Below are 19,762 nucleotides of genomic sequence, written 5' to 3'. Positions count from 1 at the left end.
CAGTTAGTAGTAGTAGTAGTAGTAGTAGTTCAGTGTTGTAGTTCAGTATGATGCATTATGAGGCGAATATGTTTTAGACAAACTAGTCAGCAAGAGGTGTGGAGAATCTCCATTATATTGTAACATCAAAGTAATAACAAGAAATCCTCTCTAAGCTAATTTAATTTGTAGTTAGTAGTCAAATTTAAGGTGAAAGCCAGTTCTTATTTAAGAACTGGCCCAGTTCATGTGGGTCATGTGAACACTGACCTGAGGATGACATCAACGTCTCGAAGGATACCCGAATGACTGAATGATGACTATTGTCCAGCTGTACTGTCTTTATTTGACTCCACAGATAAGTGGTTTTCATGCCAAACATTTGAAACGTTACACTGACTTTCATGACAACAAATTTAGCAGATAGTATACATAGTAATGGGTATCTCAGGGAACCTGGGAGATTAGAGCATTTGCAACAGATACTGGTGTGAAGGAAAGATCCCAATCATATTTTATTTTAGCTACTAAATTAGTTTAGTTTAGTATTTTATAATGTTTAAGGCTTATTATTTTTGATCAGTGATCCTATTTGCATGGCTGTATGCTGCTATACCGTAATTAGTTTTTATATTTCAGTTATTTACGTCATTCGGCTGACACACACAGAACTGTAAAAGTATAAAAAAGCATTATTTCATGGTGTTTATGATTTATTTGACATGTAGAGTTACAGTACACATTTTGGCATTTAATATCCACGAGTAAAATGATTGTAAGGAATAGAACAGATGCGCATATATCTAACTTTTTAAATTTAACATATCCTGATGTTAATATAATTAATATTTCTACAATAATATAGTTATGAAAGTCTTTCCAGCCGCCATAATGATTATTACTCCGTATAAATATTGAATCAGCTGATTGAATGCTGTGTGCTATAACTTTTTTTATATAACAGCTGCAAGACAGTAGCTTTGATTTTGTTGCCAGAGGTGTCAGGGCAGAGTGTGATCCGAGGAAAAACACATAATAGGTGGTACAGAGGCGCAGCACATGAAGTGATGCTTGTGCCTGTGGCAGAGCTTGTGGATGAAGCCAAAGCTTTTTGTTTGGGAACTGAAGACAATGGCCTTATGGATACTTCACTGCATCTGTGTGCACAGATCAGTGTGAAAAAGGTTGTTTTGGTAAATGTCGACAGCATCTGATATGATGCTACAGGACATGCATGAACCCAGAGACCAATTTTTAAATTGTGTTTTGTAGAACAAACAGTCAAAGCACCTAAAGGGATTTAATTTATTTAAAAGAAGTGAGGAATTCTTTGAGTTTTAAAAGCCATGACCAGAAAATATAGCATGGTTTTCCACAGTGAATGACTTAGTTGTTTAAAAATAAATCTCTGTGTATTAACTAATGGGTAAAGGGTCTGCTCGTTTGACATAACAGGAATGTACAAAGTAGATATTGCTTAAAAGTGGGTCAATAACATTGTAAAAATCCACTGTATTCCTTTGTACCTTAAGTGTAGTATATCTTTGTTGTACTGATCACTTAATCTCTCTCTCCTTCTCTTTTTTTCTAGGTGATCCTATCTTCCTAGGCCTTGTGGATTAACTGGCTGCCTTTATCTATAGGGCTGCCCTATTGATTAGTGCTTTTAACAAAGCCCATGGATTACAGTGTGGGTGCTGGAGAGGCCTTGATCATAGCTTTGTCAACACTGCATCAGGATATTTCAACAGTAGAACACTTTTGGGAGTTTCTTCAGCCGTTTCAGATTTTTTCTATACATTCGTGTTACATTTCACATTTTTAGTCATTTGTAAGACACTTTTATCTAAAGCGACTTACAGGTGAGGTACAAGACAAACAAAATATCTAAGCTGTTGCCTTTTTTTTCCATTTTGTGCAGTTTTGAGAATATTGTAAATGCTTTGGCCACTAACTCTATTTTCTCTAGGGAGTTTTCTCAGGGCACCAGCTGAATTTATGGACTATTGCATCGTCCCACTTTTTTGGTTCTCTTGATCTATTATAAACAGCTCTACAGTATACACCTCACACTGTCTCACCATGTATGGGAGCTCACGTTCCGTGTCAAAGCTGGATGTTGTTGGATCCAATGGTAATGGGTCAGTGTCTGGGAGTCCCGGTCGATCTCCGCGACTCCCTCGTTCCCCATGCCTTGGACACCGGAGAAACAGCAGCAGCAGCTCCACTGGTGGACTCACCGGCTCCGGTAAAACATTGTCAATGGAGAATATTCAGTCTCTTAATGCTGCCTATGCCACAAGCGGTCCTATGTACTTCACTGACACAGCGGAAGATCCGGTCGGCATTGGGAGTCTGGGCAGTGGGCTGAATCCTTCACTTCCCAAAAGCACCATGACCCTGGGCAGGGCTGGGGCTAGGGTCCCCTATGGGGTCAGGGCAGCTGTTATGGGGAGCAGTCCTAATATAAACACTGGAGGAGGAGGGGGAGGTAGTGGAGTGATCATGCCCAGTGATGCAATAGCATTTGGGAGTGATCTGCAAAACCAACCTCCACAGGCTGCTACTGTTCCTCACTCCATGAGACAGGTGAGTCACTGCTGACACTTAATACAGCATTTAGTCAAGTTCAGTACAGGAACCTTGGTCAAGTATTCAAAACTGTGGCAACTACGCTTATACACCTATTGCCAGGAGTTAGATGAGATGAGAAGCTCGGTACCACTGTCTTGTTTCCCACTGCAGTGTAGATATAGAAAATCTAATCTAGTGGATAAAACTGATGTAGATTTGTAGAGATCTCCTTTTTGAAGCTAATAATGTGAAATCCACATAGAGAGATAAATGTTTTGCATTTTGTATGAATTATCTATTTTATATTGAAATTGGAATTATTTAACCGTTTAAAGGTTAATGTTTTCTTATGAAGTCATCCTTCAGCTAAATAAAATAGGATAAAATAGGAGCTCTGGGTATTTATACAGTATGTTTAAATATACCTAGGCCTGCTGTCCCACTCCCACTGCACTTAGTCATAACCTGAAAGTTCATCTCTTCAAGATGTACTATATATCTCTTATCCCTCCTCCATTTGTTTCTAATTATTTCTAAAATTAAAGAACCCTTTATGCACACATGCATATACAGTGGCAAGGAAAAAGTATGTGAATCCTTTAGAATTTCATGGTTTTCTACATTAATTTGTCATAAAATCTGACCTGATCTTCATCTAAGTTAAGAGTATAAATAAATATAATGTGCCTAAGCAACCATAAAAACATCATAGTGTTGGAAAACGTATGTGCTGACATACAGACGTTCTTAAATTATGCTGAAGAATTGATGCCTTCATATCTTTGTCTGTCTCTCGGGTTGCATCTTTACCTCATTTTTGAGTGTTTGTTGTGCTCATCGGGTAATTTCTTTTTACTTATTATTGGTAGAGTAGCCACAGTCCCCGAGTGTCTCCATTTGTTGTGTGTTTGCCTAACTAAGTATTTGAAATCACTTTGTAACCCTTTCCAGCTTTATGTAAATCATCAATTCTTGATTGTAGATCCTCTCAAAGCACCTTTTGGAGAGTTATGGCTCACATAAGCGTATTCTTCTTCTATGGAGCAAATGACTATGACTGTTTTTGTCAGTCAAAGTAGCTCTAGTCCACACACTCAAAATAATTGTCTTCCAAGTATGTTAGCACCTGACTCCAATTAGCGTTTTATTATATGGTTCACATATATTTTCTACTCACTCAATGAGGTTTTAATGGTTGTTCTCAATAATGACTTGAAAGATCAGAATGTTTTGGGGTTATATTTTAGGCACATTATATTTGTTAAAACTCTTGACTTATATTAAAAAACTATAAAATTCCACTGTGTTGTACTTGCCACTGTACTGTATGTTTATTGTAAACACTACTCAGTACGTGGACTCAAACCTTTTCTATCTTTGCACTTGCAGAACTGTGAGATGCTCTGTGCACAAGTGTCAGCTAGTTACCTAAAATAAGTTCTTCGAAACCAGGGCAGGCTCTTCAGGGAATGCACCCAAAATATTTTAAATTTATTAATGTACTGCTCTCATGTCAGAATGAATTAAACATTTATATGTCCTTTTTTTTACACTTACAGTTTTCCTTTATTTAACCAGGTTAAATCCAACTCAGATTTAAAATCTATTTTTCGGGAGAGACATGGCCAAGACAGCAGCACTCCCACAGTTACTGTAGAATATTATCGCATGCAAATGATGGTAGTCTTCACAAGTTGTAATCACAGTAACTTTGCCCATATTTTATTTCTCATTTTTGCTCATACATATGCAGCAGTGACTTTCAGAGGAACTAGAGCTTTGTTGTTCTGGGATCCCTTATCACCAGGTTTTAGTAGTTGCAGGTGAAAACAGAGAAAATGTAAATAATGTAAAACATGAAGACAAAATGACATGATGGTCTGGGCCAGACATTTTAGATCACTTCTTCTGTGTGTGTATTTTATCAGGTTAGAGATGGTGCCATGTCTGACCTACAGACACAACTAAGAGAAGTGCTGAGAGAGAATGAACTACTACGCAGAGAAGTAAGGACATTTGCACACATACACAACACTAACAAACTGAATTATTTAGGGGCACACGTTGATTTTTAGGCTTGATAGATTGTTTAGCATCCATGACTAAAGAGAGAGGAAACACCCAAAAGGATATAACTTCTCATTTTATTAACCCAAAGTCACAATGTTGGTTTCTTGTAGCTGGAGGTTAAAGAGTCCAAGTTGAGCTCTTCTATGAACTCTATCAAGACGTTTTGGAGTCCAGAGCTGAAGAAAGAAAGAGCTCTGCGAAAGGATGAAGCCACAAAGATTTCTGTGTGGAAGGAGCAGTACAGAGTCGTACAGGAGGAAACTCAGGTAGGCAAGTCTTTGGCTGGGTATTACTCTTCAAATCAGCAGAACATCTTCACTTGTTGCTCATAGTCAAAGCCAAATTACAAATGAACAGAGATAAAAGAAGCAGTATGTCAACTGTAATATCCTGTTTGGGATTTGGTTAATTTGACCATCATTGCAGCTGATCCAAGACCCGGATTTTCATTGAAACTGAGGATAGGCAGATAATCCAAGTTAGAAAAAGACCTGTAGTCCAAACCCTAGAGTAGTTGTTTTGCTCATTTTGTCTAATATTAAAATAGATGGGGCAGCACAAAGGGTAGCATAACCATATCAAGGCGGCCTTGAAGACGGGTAAACAGATGAAGCAAGCTGCCTGGTTGGGGACTCCCAGCTGTCTGTTGGTTCAGAAGCCATCTGGATGAGATGGTGACACAGCTAGTCTGGCAGGAGGCTGGAATATTATACAAGAGATGCACACATGCACACTCTCTCTGTCGCTTGCTGCTGCACAGCATCTCATTTCACACTTTGTGACATAGACACTCGCTCCTATTTATTTTTCATTTAAGAAAATCGGATTTTCTTTTTGGCCATTAACTTTACTTTACTTTATTGGAGGATTTGGTGTTCCCAAAACTCCCAACACAAATTTATGTAGAACCAAATATGTGGGAAAGCATTTCAGGTTGTGAAATGACATCGCCAGATGTCAAATTGTCCTCTGAGTAGATTTACTGCCACTTTGGTGTGAACACGTGCATGCCTATCCATAATTCCCTCAGTCTGAACGTGAGTCTTGTAAGTGTACATTAATCAAAGCAATGTTGTGTATGAGAGGACAAAGACAGATGATAAGTCCATGAATCTATGTTGTGTCTGAAAAAACCCTCAGTTGGCTTTGGACGCCTCGATGGGTGTGTGTGTGTTTGCTGTTACAGTGAGTGAATCCACATGTTATGGCATGTAAGCATATTTTCTGATCTCCAATGTCAGGAAACTCTCCCTTTCCTAATATCTTTCATTCCCTTTGCCTTTCCTCTTGACGCTCACATCCTTTTCATTTCTTTTTCTCATTATCCTGTCACTTTCCTTCTCTCTAATCTCTTTTTTTTTGGTCACCACTGGCTTTTCTCCATCCCTTCGCTCTTTTCTTTTTGTCTCTTCTTACTCATTCTGCTTCTCTTCTTCTATTTCTGTCATCACATGGTGAGTCAGCTCTCGCTTTCTTTCACCTCCCTTCCTCCCACCTACACTCCTCTCTCTATCCCTGTCTTTGCCATGATCTTTGTGCTAGAAATCAAATTAACTTACCTCCCAGTAATTTTGGAATATGCACATGCACACTAAGTCACACCCCCGCTGAGGAATGCACATTTCATCTCCACCCTCTGTCCTCCCTCGCCTCCTCCCCTCCTCCTTCCTTCTTTCCTCCACACTTCCTCACTTCCTCACCTCCTCCTTCATGCTTGGCCCACTATCTTAACCTCTGTTCTGCCTTTATCTCCCTTCCTCTCCTCATGTTTGTGCTCCCTCCACATGACTCCTTTCCACTGATATGGTTTCAATGTGTCACCATAGATTTAAAACCAACATAACAGACATTATCAGGTTAGCGAGATCCAATAAATGGTGCTACAATAATCTACGACATCATTGTATTTGCACATGTCAATTGTGTTTCGATACAAATATGAATATTGTAATATTATTTAGCGATAACACAAGTGCCTGTGTTTAAAATCAATCAACAGTGATTATAATTATTTAGTTGAGTGATTAGATATTTACCTAATTGATTAATAAAAATACTATGTTTTCAAATTCTTGTGGTTACATTGTGAGAATGTGCTGGCTTCTCTTTGTCTTCAAATTGTTAAAGACAAAACAGTTGCCTATGAGCACAATCCACAGACACAGAGCAATGTTCACCTCCATTTTCTCTGTATGTTTGACTCCATCAACCCCTGAGGGAAATATCTGGCTATTCAGTTGTAAACTAGTTAGCTGTTAACTTGCTAGCTAGAACATAGCAAATGCTTCCTATCTAACATGCTCACAGATTTTTGGAATAAATATTGCAAAAGTTAAAAAAGTTTTCATTTGAGCAAATATAGCATATCTGCATTTTGGTTTTTTTTTTTTGTTTGTTTTTGCTTTATCACTGAGTTTTATATTATTATTCCCTTCCTCTATACTGTTGTTATCTCTTGTTTCACCTCCCACATACAGTCATTTTCTCAGACCACAACTTGTACCCATTGTCATCACACTCCACAGTTCACTCTCACCAGGCTCTCTTTCTAACTTCCTCACCATTTCACTCCCACTGTCTTCCCTGTCCTTCCCAGCTTGACCACAGATCTCAGTTCAACACAGTGGAAACACCCTGGTCTAACAAATCTATTGATCTGAATACAGATGCCCACTCTATTCAGCATGTCCTCAACATTATCTGTCTTTTTGCTTTAGTTTCTGTTGTATGTAAGTGAGTGTGCGCTCGTGTTGTGTTCACACAATTTGTTTCACTTCAGTTTGATCACATTGGTAAGTACATTTCATGCAGAGAGATATGGAAGTGTGTAAAAAAAGGAAAAGATGAAGGAATGCCTGGCATGCTGAAGGAAAGTATGACTGTCTATTTTTTTCTGCCCTTCTTTCCCACTCTTTGATCGTCTTTTCTTAAACAAAACATACACAGCTTTTCCACTGCAGTGGTCAGTTTCATTTAATAAATCTAAAATCTCAAGCAGAAGGCAAGCAGCCGTTAGAATTTACGATTTTAACCATGCAACGGGCGGCAGTAGTTAAGTTGGTAGAGCAGTCATCTATCAATCCCTAGGGTTAGTGGTTCTATTCCTGGTTACTGAGTAAATGTAAATGTAAACTCCAGAATAACAAAGTTTCCTCGTATAATGGAGTGCCTCGTGGTTTTTGTTCTGTGTAGTTCGTCCAAACACTGAATCATGTCAGCTGAACAATAAATACTCTGTCTGATTCTGAGTAGATGCAGTCTATCATCTACTGTACTCCAGGCGAGCCATGTGATGTCAGAACCAGCGTGTGCTCAGTGTGGGTATGACAGAGTGTGTGTGTTTGAAAAATGTTTATCTACCGTCAGCAGTCTCATGCATGTGTCAGATGTGTTTAAGGCACTATGTGAATGTGTGTTTTTCTGCGTATGTGTGTGTGTGTCTTCTGTTTCTTTGCTCATGTATGCTGTCTTTATATGTGGTAGTTTGGATAGATGCATTTTTAAGGAGAAGTAGTTACCAGCTGTGTGTGTGATTTTTTTTTTTAGCTTGATGTGAATGAGAGAATTGCAGGAGGGAGTCTTTGTCCTTGCGTGTGGCTTTACATATGTGTCAGGACAAGTGGCCACAAATTGCACCGTTGCATGCAATGCATACATGTTTTTAACTGTGCATTTGTATTTGCATGCGTATACAATAACGTGTTTGTTATTGTATACACAGTATATGCACACACAGTTAAACATACATGCATTTATTGCATAAGACTGCGCTTTACTGCAGCTACCACTTCTATTTTTATCAAATGTGTCATATTTGTGCATGTTTTATGGGAATGGAAGGGACTTGGCAGTGGTACGATGTTAGAAGTTATGTTTGTGTGTGTGTGTGTGTATCTGTGCATGAGAAAGTGCAGCAGAGGCAATTTCTTCTTCTCTTTTTTGTTACTGCTGCACTGTTTTCATCTTCTTCAATTATTTATCTCATACTCAAGGTGTTGGTTTGGACCAGTCTAGAGTTTGTATGTGTATCTGCTACAAAAGATATTTTTTTCTTTATTATAATACACAAATCAATCAATCAGAATAGCAAACCTACCAAAATATCTGGTGTATTGTCAGCTTGTGTGTGTGTGAGTGAGTGCAGAGTTTAATTCAAATAGGCAGGTGAATACATTGCCTGTTACACCTGTGCAGCACTTTGCCTTCAGGTTGAGGGTTGGATAAGAGCGGTACAGACATGAGACAGAGAAGGAGAGAATATCTTTTGTCTTTTTTCTTGTTCTGTCAACCGTCTTTATTCTGCTTCTTTCGTTTTTGCTCAAAGCCACAAACTTAGAGAGAGAGCAAGAGACTGGCACTTGAGTATATTTTCCACTCTTTGAACATGGCAGTAAATCAGGCCTTCAGGTTAAAGTGTAAAGGAATGGTGTGACCAGAGATTTGATCTGTTCCCTTCCTGCAGTAATACTTAAATTCTCTGAAACAAGTAAAATAATCGCAATGGCATTTTTCACCTACACACTAAATAAAAAAGAAACTTTTAAATTGAATATAAAATATTGATCTTAAAGTATCTGAGATTTTACTGTTACTATAATGTAAAAATCCTTCAGACCAGTACTGACTAAGTGAAGACTTACAATCACGGCTCAGCACTTAACATTATTACATCTGGCTTTAAGCATTTCTAATTTCATTATGCCAAGCTGCCGTTAGGCTTGTGTGACCTCAAAGGGTCAGATTAGTTTGAATCCAATAGAAATGGCTGGTGCCAATTGTTTCCTATGTGAGATTTCCATTTACTGTACAGAATAAAATGTTGTCAACAGGAGTTTTTGTGCCAGCTGGCTCCAAAATTGCTTTGCCTGGCAATTCATATACCGCCAAAGAACCTGAGGGAATGAGAAAGGGGGGTGGATGGAGAAGATGGATTGAGATGTAAAGATGTGTAAAACGTAAAGAGGAAGAAAGAGGAAATCAGGAGAGTGGAGGATATATCAAAGTGGAAAGCCGGTAAGGAGTGCCAGCAGGAGGGAGGAAAGGAGCAGAGATGAATGGATAGCACCGAAACATTAAGCTGAAAGATAGAGGAAATAAAAGAATAGAGAAATGGAAAGACTGATTGATGCTGATGTGACAAGAGGAATGGGCAAAGAGAAGGAGGGCTGATGGAAGGACAGATTTATTAGATTGATTTGGAGTGGAGTTAGCAATGAAGAGGTGGAAAAGCAGCAAATGAAGAATGAAAGAGGAAAAGAATAGCCTAAGATGAACTGAAAAAGCATGAATGTAGTTGCTACATAGTGCTACTTGTTTTTTCCCCTTTTTTAAGTTTTCACTGTAGCAAGTGGAGAAATCAGAGGATTTAATGGAAGTCAGAGAATAATTCACATTTAATCTGAACTGAATAGAATTTTCGATAATGACAAGATGACGGCATGTGTTTTTTGTTAAACAGAGAAAACGGAGTACATCTGTTGGGTGGGAGCTAAGAAGCAAGGGGAGGAGAAGGATTTATGGAGGAGAGTCACAGAGAAAAGGCTGAACATGCATATATACTTACTTGGGGAATCTGCAAATACTTTGTGCATTTTTGAGTCACACTGCTAAACTGCAGCTCTAATAACTCAGTTATTTCATTAAATCAGCTGATTTGCTGAGTAGCTTTTGAACATTTGTTGTTCAAGAATCAGCTGAACATCTGATGAAACATGTGAAACCTCTTTTGAAACATGATTTAATCTGATCTGGGAAATTGAAATTAAACATCTCAAACATGTAAACACCACCAAAACTGGCACCACTGCTTAATAGAAGTCAACTGGGACAAAAACTACAAATCAGATGATCAGTCCGGTGGTAAACAGACAGTTTACAACAGTTTAGCCGGATTATATAAACCAGCTTATTTTGAGGTAACACCAGAAGTGAGTACACACGAAGTGTTGGAAGTAATTGCAGTGATAGTGTTGGGGGGCGGCAGTGCCTCAGTCAGTAAAGTGTACACACATCTAATCTGGGGTTGGTTGTTCACAGCCAGACTCCTCCTTGCTGCATGTTGAACTGTCCCTGGATAAGATACTGAACCCTCAAGCTGTGCGAAGACCCCAGCTACAGAGGGTGCACAAGCCAGTGGTGTCGCTGCAGGTCCCAAACCTGAACCGGTGCATCTGGAAGGACCTCTGCCATAAAACCCAAATAAATGCGCAGCCCATAATCTGCTGTGGGCACCTGACTCCAAAAGCTGGTTTAGTTTGCCTTAAACCTGTATGATCATGTGATTTTTGTGCTCCATCCAAGTCTGATTCTCTTAGCTCTGACATCTCTCCTGGTCTCAGCAAATACCCCAATAAGTCCAATCTTACTGATACGAATCTTGATCAAAACTAAAATTAGACTGTGGAGGGATTGAGTGTGAATGTGTTTGAGTGTATGAATATGATGCAGAGCAATTGTGGAAAAGACAGTTTGCAAGCTTTTCCAAGTTTTAAAATATTTTTTTTGCCAGCCCATTTTCAATAGATGATACAATGCTCTTTAAACCCAGGACAATCATCTCACTCCTGTCTCCTCCTTCTGTTGCCTGCAGTCTGTTCATCTTTCCATCCACTGCTCACCGACCTATGACTCATGATTCCTCTGCGTGAGCGTGGCTCTCTGTTTGTGCTCATGTTAGCATACTATACTGTACTTGTATTCATCCAACTTCATCTGCTTGTGTGAAACAATCACTCCTCTAACCTTTCAGATTTCACATGTCCCAACTGAGAGATAAAAATTCCCAGTAATTGTTTATTTATAAGACCTATTATTACTGTATGTGTGTGTATGTGTTGGGTCTCTTTTATGTGTGTTTGTTTTTCACACATGATTGCTCATCAGGAACAGATGGTCCTGAAACCCTTGTGTTTATTTAGTCAGGATGGAGAGATAGGTGAGAGGGAGAAATACAGGAGGATGGAGAGAAAGAGGGAATAAGGTAAATAGAGGAAGTGATGGCAGGGGAGAAAAAAGACAGATGGACAGACAGGGAGGAGAGGGAGGTAACAAGGAATAGACTAGAAAGAGCAAGAGGGAGATTCACAGAGAGAGCAAGGGGGAAGGAAGCAAGTTGAAAGGAGGAGACGTTTACACTGAAGAGTGTTATAAAACTTTAACTTCAGTGCAAGGAGAAGGAAAAATAGCACTCAGTGTTTGTCATTTATAAAGACACAGTGTTCGTTTTCCAGGGGAAAGACAGAGGCGAGGGGTCTGAAAGTGAAAGGAAAGAGAGAGAGTCAGTTTTCCCTCTTTGCCTACAAAGCTGTCATTTTGTGAGTTTCCTCTCTCACTTTCTCTGCTTCCTCTCCTTCTGAATGTGTGTATGTGTCTGTGAAAGCCTGTGGTAGCCATGTCTTTCCTTATAAGGAGTGGGTTTGGGAAGGAATGAACAGAATTACAGTAGTCACTCCCCTTTTATTCTGCTGCTTTTGCTTTTTCACTGCACCTACAGTATCTATCTATCTATCTATCTATCTATCTATCTATCTATCTATCTATCTATCTATCTATCTATCTATCTATCTATCTATCTATCTATCTATCTATCTATCTATCTATCTATCTATCTATCTATCTATCTATCTATCTATCTATTGCGTGCTATTGGCTGCTATATCTGTTTTCCTGATGGTAATCTCTTCTTTTCTCGTTCACTCTCCCTCTTGGTTTTTTTTTTTGTTCATCCTTTCCTTCGTTTAATCCCTCGCCTCTCTCTTTTAGCTGTGCATGCTCCTGTCTTCCTGGTTTATTTTCATACAGTCTGAATCTATTTTCTTCCATTCAGTCCATCTCACTGTCTCTCTGAAGATGGTGGGTTTTCAGGTGTTTCTTTCACTTGTTTGTCTACTTCATGTTATGTTCCTCATCCTCCACCTTTATCCTCAGAGAAAGAAGAGAGAGTGTTAATGTGCCTATTGTCTGGTGCCTGAGTGGGCGAAGATTTCAAACTGTTCACGGTCATTACACACACACACGCGCCCATGCATGCACACACACACACACACACACACACACACACACACACACACACACACACACACACACACACACACACACAGTATGACCACTGTCTCCAACATAATGTTGTCGGCTGCTTATGTGTGCAACCCTGCGTGTGGGCATAATCGTGCACTTGTTGTTTGTGTGTGTGTGTTTGTCCATTCAAGTGTGTGTGTGTGTGTGTGTGTGTGTGTGTATACCCCTATCTCAGTGTATCTATGTTTGTGAGGGGGGCTGACTCAGTTGGTGAGGGATGAAATGGAGGAGTAATAACGTAGAGATGGTTAATACTGAACGACAGATGAGCAGTGGCCTGAGGCAGGAATGACAAGCCGATGGAAATATTGTCGCCATATTCCAAGCCGAGTATCTCTTGTCTACGTTTTACTCTCTCTTTCTTCTAAATCTATAGGAATCACTGTATGTCACTGCTGATCGGGTTATGCAATGGATCATTAATTAGTCTTTTATTTATTCTCTCTTCTTGCAACCCAAATTCAGTCATGTTCACCTGACCAGACCTTTGCCATGAGTTCATGGGAAAAATGTAAAGTGTGAATGAATGGAAACTGAAAAATGACTAGCAACCACTGAATGTTTGCTGAGTAAATATAATGCTGCAAAGTTTGAATTGTAAATGTCACTGGGATCAAGATAAGTTCCCGTCTTGCACTTGTTTACTGTATATCAGCTTGATTAATTTATCTGTCCTTCCCTAAGATCTGGAGGAGCATCTGAAGGAGCGATTCATCATCTTGATTTGTTTTCTTGTTTGCGTGTTTGTCACATTTAGACACTGTCTAGATTTGTTTCTCTGTCTTTCAGCTACATACAATATCATTTGTATCTCCAAATAAACTGGAAATTAAAGTGAGGAAGTAGAGACAATTAGTTAGTTGGTCTGTAAAAATTCTCAAGATTGGTTTTACACTGCTTGACTTGTGATTTGTGTTTGTACTCACAGTGTAACATGAACATGTCTGGAGTGTGTATGTGTGTGCTTGTATCTGAATGCACAGTGTGTGTTTGCATTTCTCTGTCTGTTTTGAGTCGTGGCTGACCCCCTCAGTCCCCTGTGAAATCAGCAAGAGTTGGAAGGTCAAAGGTGAAGCAGATAAAGACGACTTTGCAGAATCTAAAAAGAAAAACACAACTTGTATTCTCAGCCTTGCCGTACCTCTCTCTCTCTCTCTCTCTCTCTCTCTCTCTCTCTCTCTCTCTCCTCTTTTAGTTATTACCGGACACAATTAAAGCTGTGTGTTCTCTAACTATTCCCACCACCTTCTTCCTATCTTGCTCTCTGTTTTTGTGTCTTTGATTGCTTCCTTTCATATTTTCTTCCCTTGTTTGCCTCGCTCTCTTGTGGTCTGGCCTTTCTCAGCTCCACATTCCAGCTGTGAGTATGTGAGGGGCGAATTCTGGCACAAGTCCTTGTGTGTGTGTGTGTGTGTGTGTGTTTCTGAATTCTTTATATTTTTGTGTGTGTTTTCATGCTGTATTTGCCAAAGCACACTGATTTGCATTTCTGTAAGCAAGACTGTTGAGGCTTTGTGTGTGTTTCTGCAACTTCGACATGTGAGTATGCCATTGTGTGTGTTTGCCTGATTGATTTCAGTGTGCTAATCCACTGATTACTCGCACTGAGTAAGTATAAGTATAAGTATTAGTGTTTTCAAAATGACACAAAATAAGGACAAATCTGTGTCTGTTAAGCAGAGACAAACAGGACTATTGCAACATCTTATTTTGTCCAAAAACTCAAAGTTAGAAGAGAAAAGCTAAAAATTCTGGGTGGGTCAGTGTTTACTTTTCTGAATGAGGAAACATGGTTGGCATGGAGACACGTGAATTACACTAAACAGGAAAGGTTTAAGTGAGGAAAAGGATGCTTTCTGTCACTCGCTGTGTGTCTGTCTTTCTTTTTAGGGACGATCTAGGAATGTCAGCATTGCGACACAACTTGTGTGTGTGTGTGTGGGTGTGAGAGAGCTGTTGTATGAGTCAGCAGAACAACCATGCTTGTTAATCATGTTACATTTGTCTTAACAGAAATTTAAAATGATTTATAAGAAACACACATGGTGTCGTAAGGCGTGTCTATTGGTAAAGACTGCTGCTGTGATATTATCTACTGTATATATCTTTTATCCACTTTCATTTTGTGGGTATCTTATCACTTTCTGCTGCTTTCGCCTTTTCCCTTCTTCTCTGTCTTCTTTCATGTCTAAGAATTGCTTTTGCCCACTCACTCGTCTGCCTCTTGCCTTTCTCATCTAATGTAGTCTAATCAGAGTTAATTACCAAAGGCTGACGGGGAGTGACAACATCTCTGCCTTTTCTAACCTCTTCAATTTCCTTTTCTTCAGGATTTACCTTTTTCTGCACTCTCACACTTGCATTTCTCTTCCAGCATTTTCCTACCTGTATCATTTCTATGTCTGTAAATACACCATGACCTGTGTGGTGATGACCCAGCTGTTGATGCATTTTTAAACAAGCCTGGAGACATTATAGTGACATCACACATACACATGACTCATCACACATGAACAAGCATAAACTCCTGCTTTGTCTGACTCAGGGGTAGTCATGTCACATTGTCCTCAGCCATGATAGTAGCGATACTAACCTGCCAACACACTTTTATAACACAGTCACTGTTTGCTGTCAGGTCAGCCAGTCACTGGCTTTAGATCAGTGGATCTGCTTTGTGCATCGTTGGATGTAAAAATCAATCAACTCAGTGATTTTTAACCCTCACACCACAACATTTTATTGTGTTACATCTTTTTCTTTCCTCTTTTAAAGTCTTTATATGTCACTGTGTGCGATGTATTGCATTAGATGTCAAGTTGATTCTCTTTAGCAGGATTGCAACAACAACCAGATAAACCCATAAGGCGAAACATCGCATTGGCTTGAATTACTGCAGCAGATCCCACCAACAGCCAGTTTCACAATACCTTTTTTACTATTGAATAACTAGAAGCCAGTTGATAAACATATCAGACATCTGCAAATGTTTCAAAGTCCTTTTGCACAATGGAGAAACCTTTTCAGACGCTTTATAACAACATCATTTTACTGTACATCTGACTTTCTTTTTTTCTCTGCCCCCAGCATCTTCAGTGCACCATCCAGGCTTTACAAGATGAGCTGCGAATTCAACGAGATCTCAACCAGCTCTTCCAGTCTGATTACTCCGAGTCCAGTGGCCTCGGAAACCAGCCTATCCCCCCTCAGGAAATGACAGAGGAGAACTTCCTGCGTCTCCACAGCGAGTATGAGCGACAGGCCAAAGAGCTCTTCCTCCTGAGGAAGACTGTAGAAGAAATGGAGCTGAGGATAGACACACAAAAACACACACTGACTGCCAGGTAAAGTTTAGCTCTATTGTGAAATATCTTAGTGACACTTTAATCTGCCTTTACTGTACCTTTAAATCTGTACTGTTATTTTCTAACAGGGATGAGTCAATAAAGAAGTTACTGGAAATGTTGCAGAGTAAAGGCCTGTCGTCACGGGCAACTGAGGAGGACCATGAACGAACACGGCGACTGGCGGATGCTGAGATGACCATCCACCAATTGGAAGGCCTACTGGAGCAAAAAGACAAAGAGATGCTACAACTCAGAGAGGTGAAACAATGTGCACTGAAGCATTCACACGTTTGTCTTTGTGTACAGCTAGATGTGACTGTATAAATCATTTCAAATTCAGGCGTGGCCCTTGGCTTCTTCCTCTCTTGGCTCAGTTTTAATACAACTCAGAACAATCAGCACACACGTAAATACACAGGAATGCACCATTTTTTTTTTTTTTTACTTTTTCCAGCTCGATTCATCTCTGTTTCAACATCTTTTTCAGCTGTTTTACCTCTCTGGGCATTACTGTTTCTCTTGTTTGATACAGCAGCTTCCTCTAGTGGTAAAATGTTGTCAGTGAATTTTGAGTTTTCCAGTATACAAAATCTATGTTAGGACATATGCAGTTTCTAGATGTTTCACTTTAAAATCTTCACTAATCACTAGTCATTTTATTTATTGTTGTACATTTTTGTTTGTTTTTTTGGTATTTAATTTTATAATTTAATATTTTTTTATTTAATATTCATTCCTTAGTAAAAACAAAATAATTCATAGAGAATACAGATAGAAGAATGTATTTTCATATTTCCCTTTTTGAATTGTAGAACAAATATACTATATTGTTGTTAGTATTTCTGTCATCTACACTATCCTTAAAAACCATCCATGCAGCCAAAACCATTTAAATAAGAACTGCCAGACTGACAAAACAGTCAATCTAAGACCAGGCTTTTATGCCAACTCTAAGGGCGTCATGGGTCTCAGCTCTGGGGGGAAAATTCGTATAAACACAAATATGCACAAGTGCAATTGATGCATCATAACTGTACTGCAAGGCAAGGCTTTAAAATATAATGAGGAGATCCAAACTACTCTCAAACATATTTTTTAGCCCATGTTGCTCCACATTGCATCAGTTTGCTGGACAGAGGTTCTGTGTTTTGATGGTATTTGACAACAGACGTTGCTTATTGCAAAGCGGAAACATTCTCAGGAAAACCTGAATAAGCTCACGCAATATCTAAAAAATAGGTTCTGTATGATTTAAATGGAATTTACAGGAGTAAATCAAGTTTCTATTAAGCATTTGTGTTGCTGTTGACTTCTTGCTGCCCTGCAGACACTTAATTTTCCGAAAATTGTTCGTTTCACTAATTAACAAACCAGTTTTTGCAGCTTCCTACTGCTGAAAGAAATATATTTGAAAAGATCTTTTCCCTGGGATCGTTGAGTGTGTGTGTGTGTGTGTGTGTGTGACTATCTGTGCATGAGCGTTCTAGCACTCAAACTAGTGCCTAAAGCCATGGCGCCCTACTGTCCTTTCACATATGTGTGTTTCTGTGCTTCCTGGCTTATGCATTAGCTGTCTTTGTTAGGCTGTAAGTGTGTTTCCTCCAAAGGAAAGCAGTGATGCATACACTTCTTCTATGCCCTTCACTGTGCTTTAATTCCCTCCCACTCTCGAACTCTTCCTACTGTCAATTCTTTCTCTTTTTGTGGCTATACAACCGCTACTCTGTGCTCTTACTTCATTTGATGACCGAGTTGTGATATGATAACCACAGCCAGATGGGATGTTGTTTTTTTCATTTGAGAATTTGGGGAATTTCAGAAGCATTCATTTAGATTTATCTATCATAGATCTAAAAAATATAGAAGGGTTTTTTTGTAGTGACATAATTTAGAAGACCTGTATTTTGTTGTTTCAAGGATTTGAGGGCATAGTGCTGGATTTTCTGTTCTCAATCAAATTGTATAGTTTATTTTAGATTTTTTTAACAGTTTAACAGAAATAATAAGCTGGAAACAAATTTTTTTTTCAGACTTTAGTATTAGATTCCTTTAGATTTAAGACTTAAACAGGGTCAGTAGCGTTACTTGCGTTCCTCACAGTGTGAAGGATGTGGGATGGACGGATCGACTCAAGGAGGCTAAAAGCCAGTGCCTCTGGCCGAGGGAAACATCTTATTCCCGCCTCCCCTTCCATCCCCATTTCTCCCTCTTTTCCTGTTTCTCCTTCCATCCCTATTCCACCTCCTTTTCATGTGTCGCCCCAGTTCCAAGCCTCTCCTCCTTTCTCCCCTTCACACCATCACCCACTGCGTTCCTCTCCGTCCTTTCCCGCACCTTTCTCTCCTTCCCAACGTCAGTCCTCCCATCCAGTCATCTTCCCTTCCTCTTGTCCTCCTCACTGTCCCTCTTTTGTTGTTACCTCTTCTGTTCATCCTTCCCTCCAGCACTCGCCGTCCTTTCCTGCTCCCTCTCCACGGCCTACACCCAACATCCAGCCCTCCCTCCATTCTTTTCCGTCAGTGGATCTTACCTCCTCTCCTGTTCAAAGACCTTCTCCTTCCTCACTCCACCCATCACTTCATTCCTCTTTGTCTGTCTCCCTTTCTCCTGCTGACCATCGTGGTGTGTGTGTCTCTCAGGAGCTGCACAGGAGATATGAAGCAGCTCCAGAGTCAACAAAGACCAAGGCCCTGCAGACAGTCATTGAAATGAAGGTAAACAGGTCTTATTAATCATTCTAATTAAACATGTACGTTTGATATACTGTATGATTAGGAAATCTTCCAAGGTCTTAGTGTTTTTAGTTCAAAATCCGCACTTTTTGTTGAATGTGAGCGTGCTGATGTTCCTTCAGGATGCAAAGATCAGCTCACTAGAGCGTGGCATGAGAGAGCTAGAGGACGAGGTGAACATGCTCAAGTCCAGTGGAGCTCTGAGCAACGAGGAGCGAGAGGAGGAGATCAAACAGATGGAGGTCTACAGATCCCACTCCAAGTTCATGAAGAACAAGGTAATGGATACACACGCACTACCATACAGACATATATAAAAATAACCTGATTTATATCCCATACCACTGATACAATACAACTTGAATGCAAAGAACAAAACATAGGAAGGAAGCAACATTATAGCTTAAATGAATGGAGGACAATGACATGCACAACGTGTATCCTTTTCTTTTTTGCTGAATTTGTAGATGCATTCCATCATCATGATCTAATTGTTTAACATAAAAACTCAAATAATAAGATAAGTACAGTAGAAGAAAAGAAGACAACTTGTTCTGTCGACTGACATGAATTTGTTTTTATCGTTGTTAGATTCCTACAGTATGTCATGTGTGGAGTGTCTGTTTTTATACAGCACATACCCTATATTATGGCTTTTAAAATACATCAGCACATTAAAATACATTTAAGAGCAAGGGATTTTGTGTTGCTATCTTCAACTGTATGTTTGACCATGAATTTCTGGGTGAGTTGTCAGTTAAGAAACACTATGAGCTATGAGAACTATGAGAGCCTGAAGTGTGACGATGTCCTTCATGCCATGAAGTGTGTCATATACAATGCAAGCACCCTGCCACTAATACATGATAGGTGAGGTGATGCAGGGTGTGTAAGTGGTTTTTGTGCATCAGCATGCGAGGTGCTTGGATATTCCATGTGGGGCTGTGGTCAGCGACTGTGACAGCTGATTTGTTGTGGTCATCGTGA

At 39.6% G+C, this 19,762-nt stretch overlaps 1 protein-coding gene across 11 annotated transcripts in view; it reads left to right on the top strand.

Moving 5' to 3' along the window:
• Positions 1-19,762, top strand: part of LOC113163662 (ELKS/Rab6-interacting/CAST family member 1-like) — a 95,156-nt gene that overhangs the window by 5,243 nt on the left and 70,151 nt on the right. For 10 of the 11 annotated variants that reach the window (XR_003298922.1, XR_003298921.1, XR_003298920.1 and 7 more), the window contains exons 2-8: positions 1,571-2,568; positions 4,482-4,559; positions 4,734-4,889; positions 15,784-16,040; positions 16,130-16,301; positions 18,683-18,757; positions 18,898-19,053. Coding sequence is in view for 8 of the 11 variants with exons in the window: in XM_026362461.1 (XP_026218246.1) it covers positions 2,062-2,568; positions 4,482-4,559; positions 4,734-4,889; positions 15,784-16,040; positions 16,130-16,301; positions 18,683-18,757; positions 18,898-19,053 (1,401 nt within the window). In the remaining 3 variants the exon portion in view is untranslated. The remainder of the gene's footprint in view (positions 1-1,570; positions 2,569-4,481; positions 4,560-4,733; positions 4,890-15,783; positions 16,041-16,129; positions 16,302-18,682; positions 18,758-18,897; positions 19,054-19,762) is intronic. The other variant, XM_026362458.1, reaches the window with a different exon arrangement.

This window comes from Anabas testudineus, chromosome 23 (genome assembly GCF_900324465.2).
Source record: "Anabas testudineus chromosome 23, fAnaTes1.2, whole genome shotgun sequence".
NCBI classification, from domain to species: domain Eukaryota; kingdom Metazoa; phylum Chordata; class Actinopteri; order Anabantiformes; family Anabantidae; genus Anabas; species Anabas testudineus.
The sequence above is the reverse complement of the archived record's forward strand: the minus strand, read 5'-3'. Positions and strand labels throughout refer to the sequence as shown.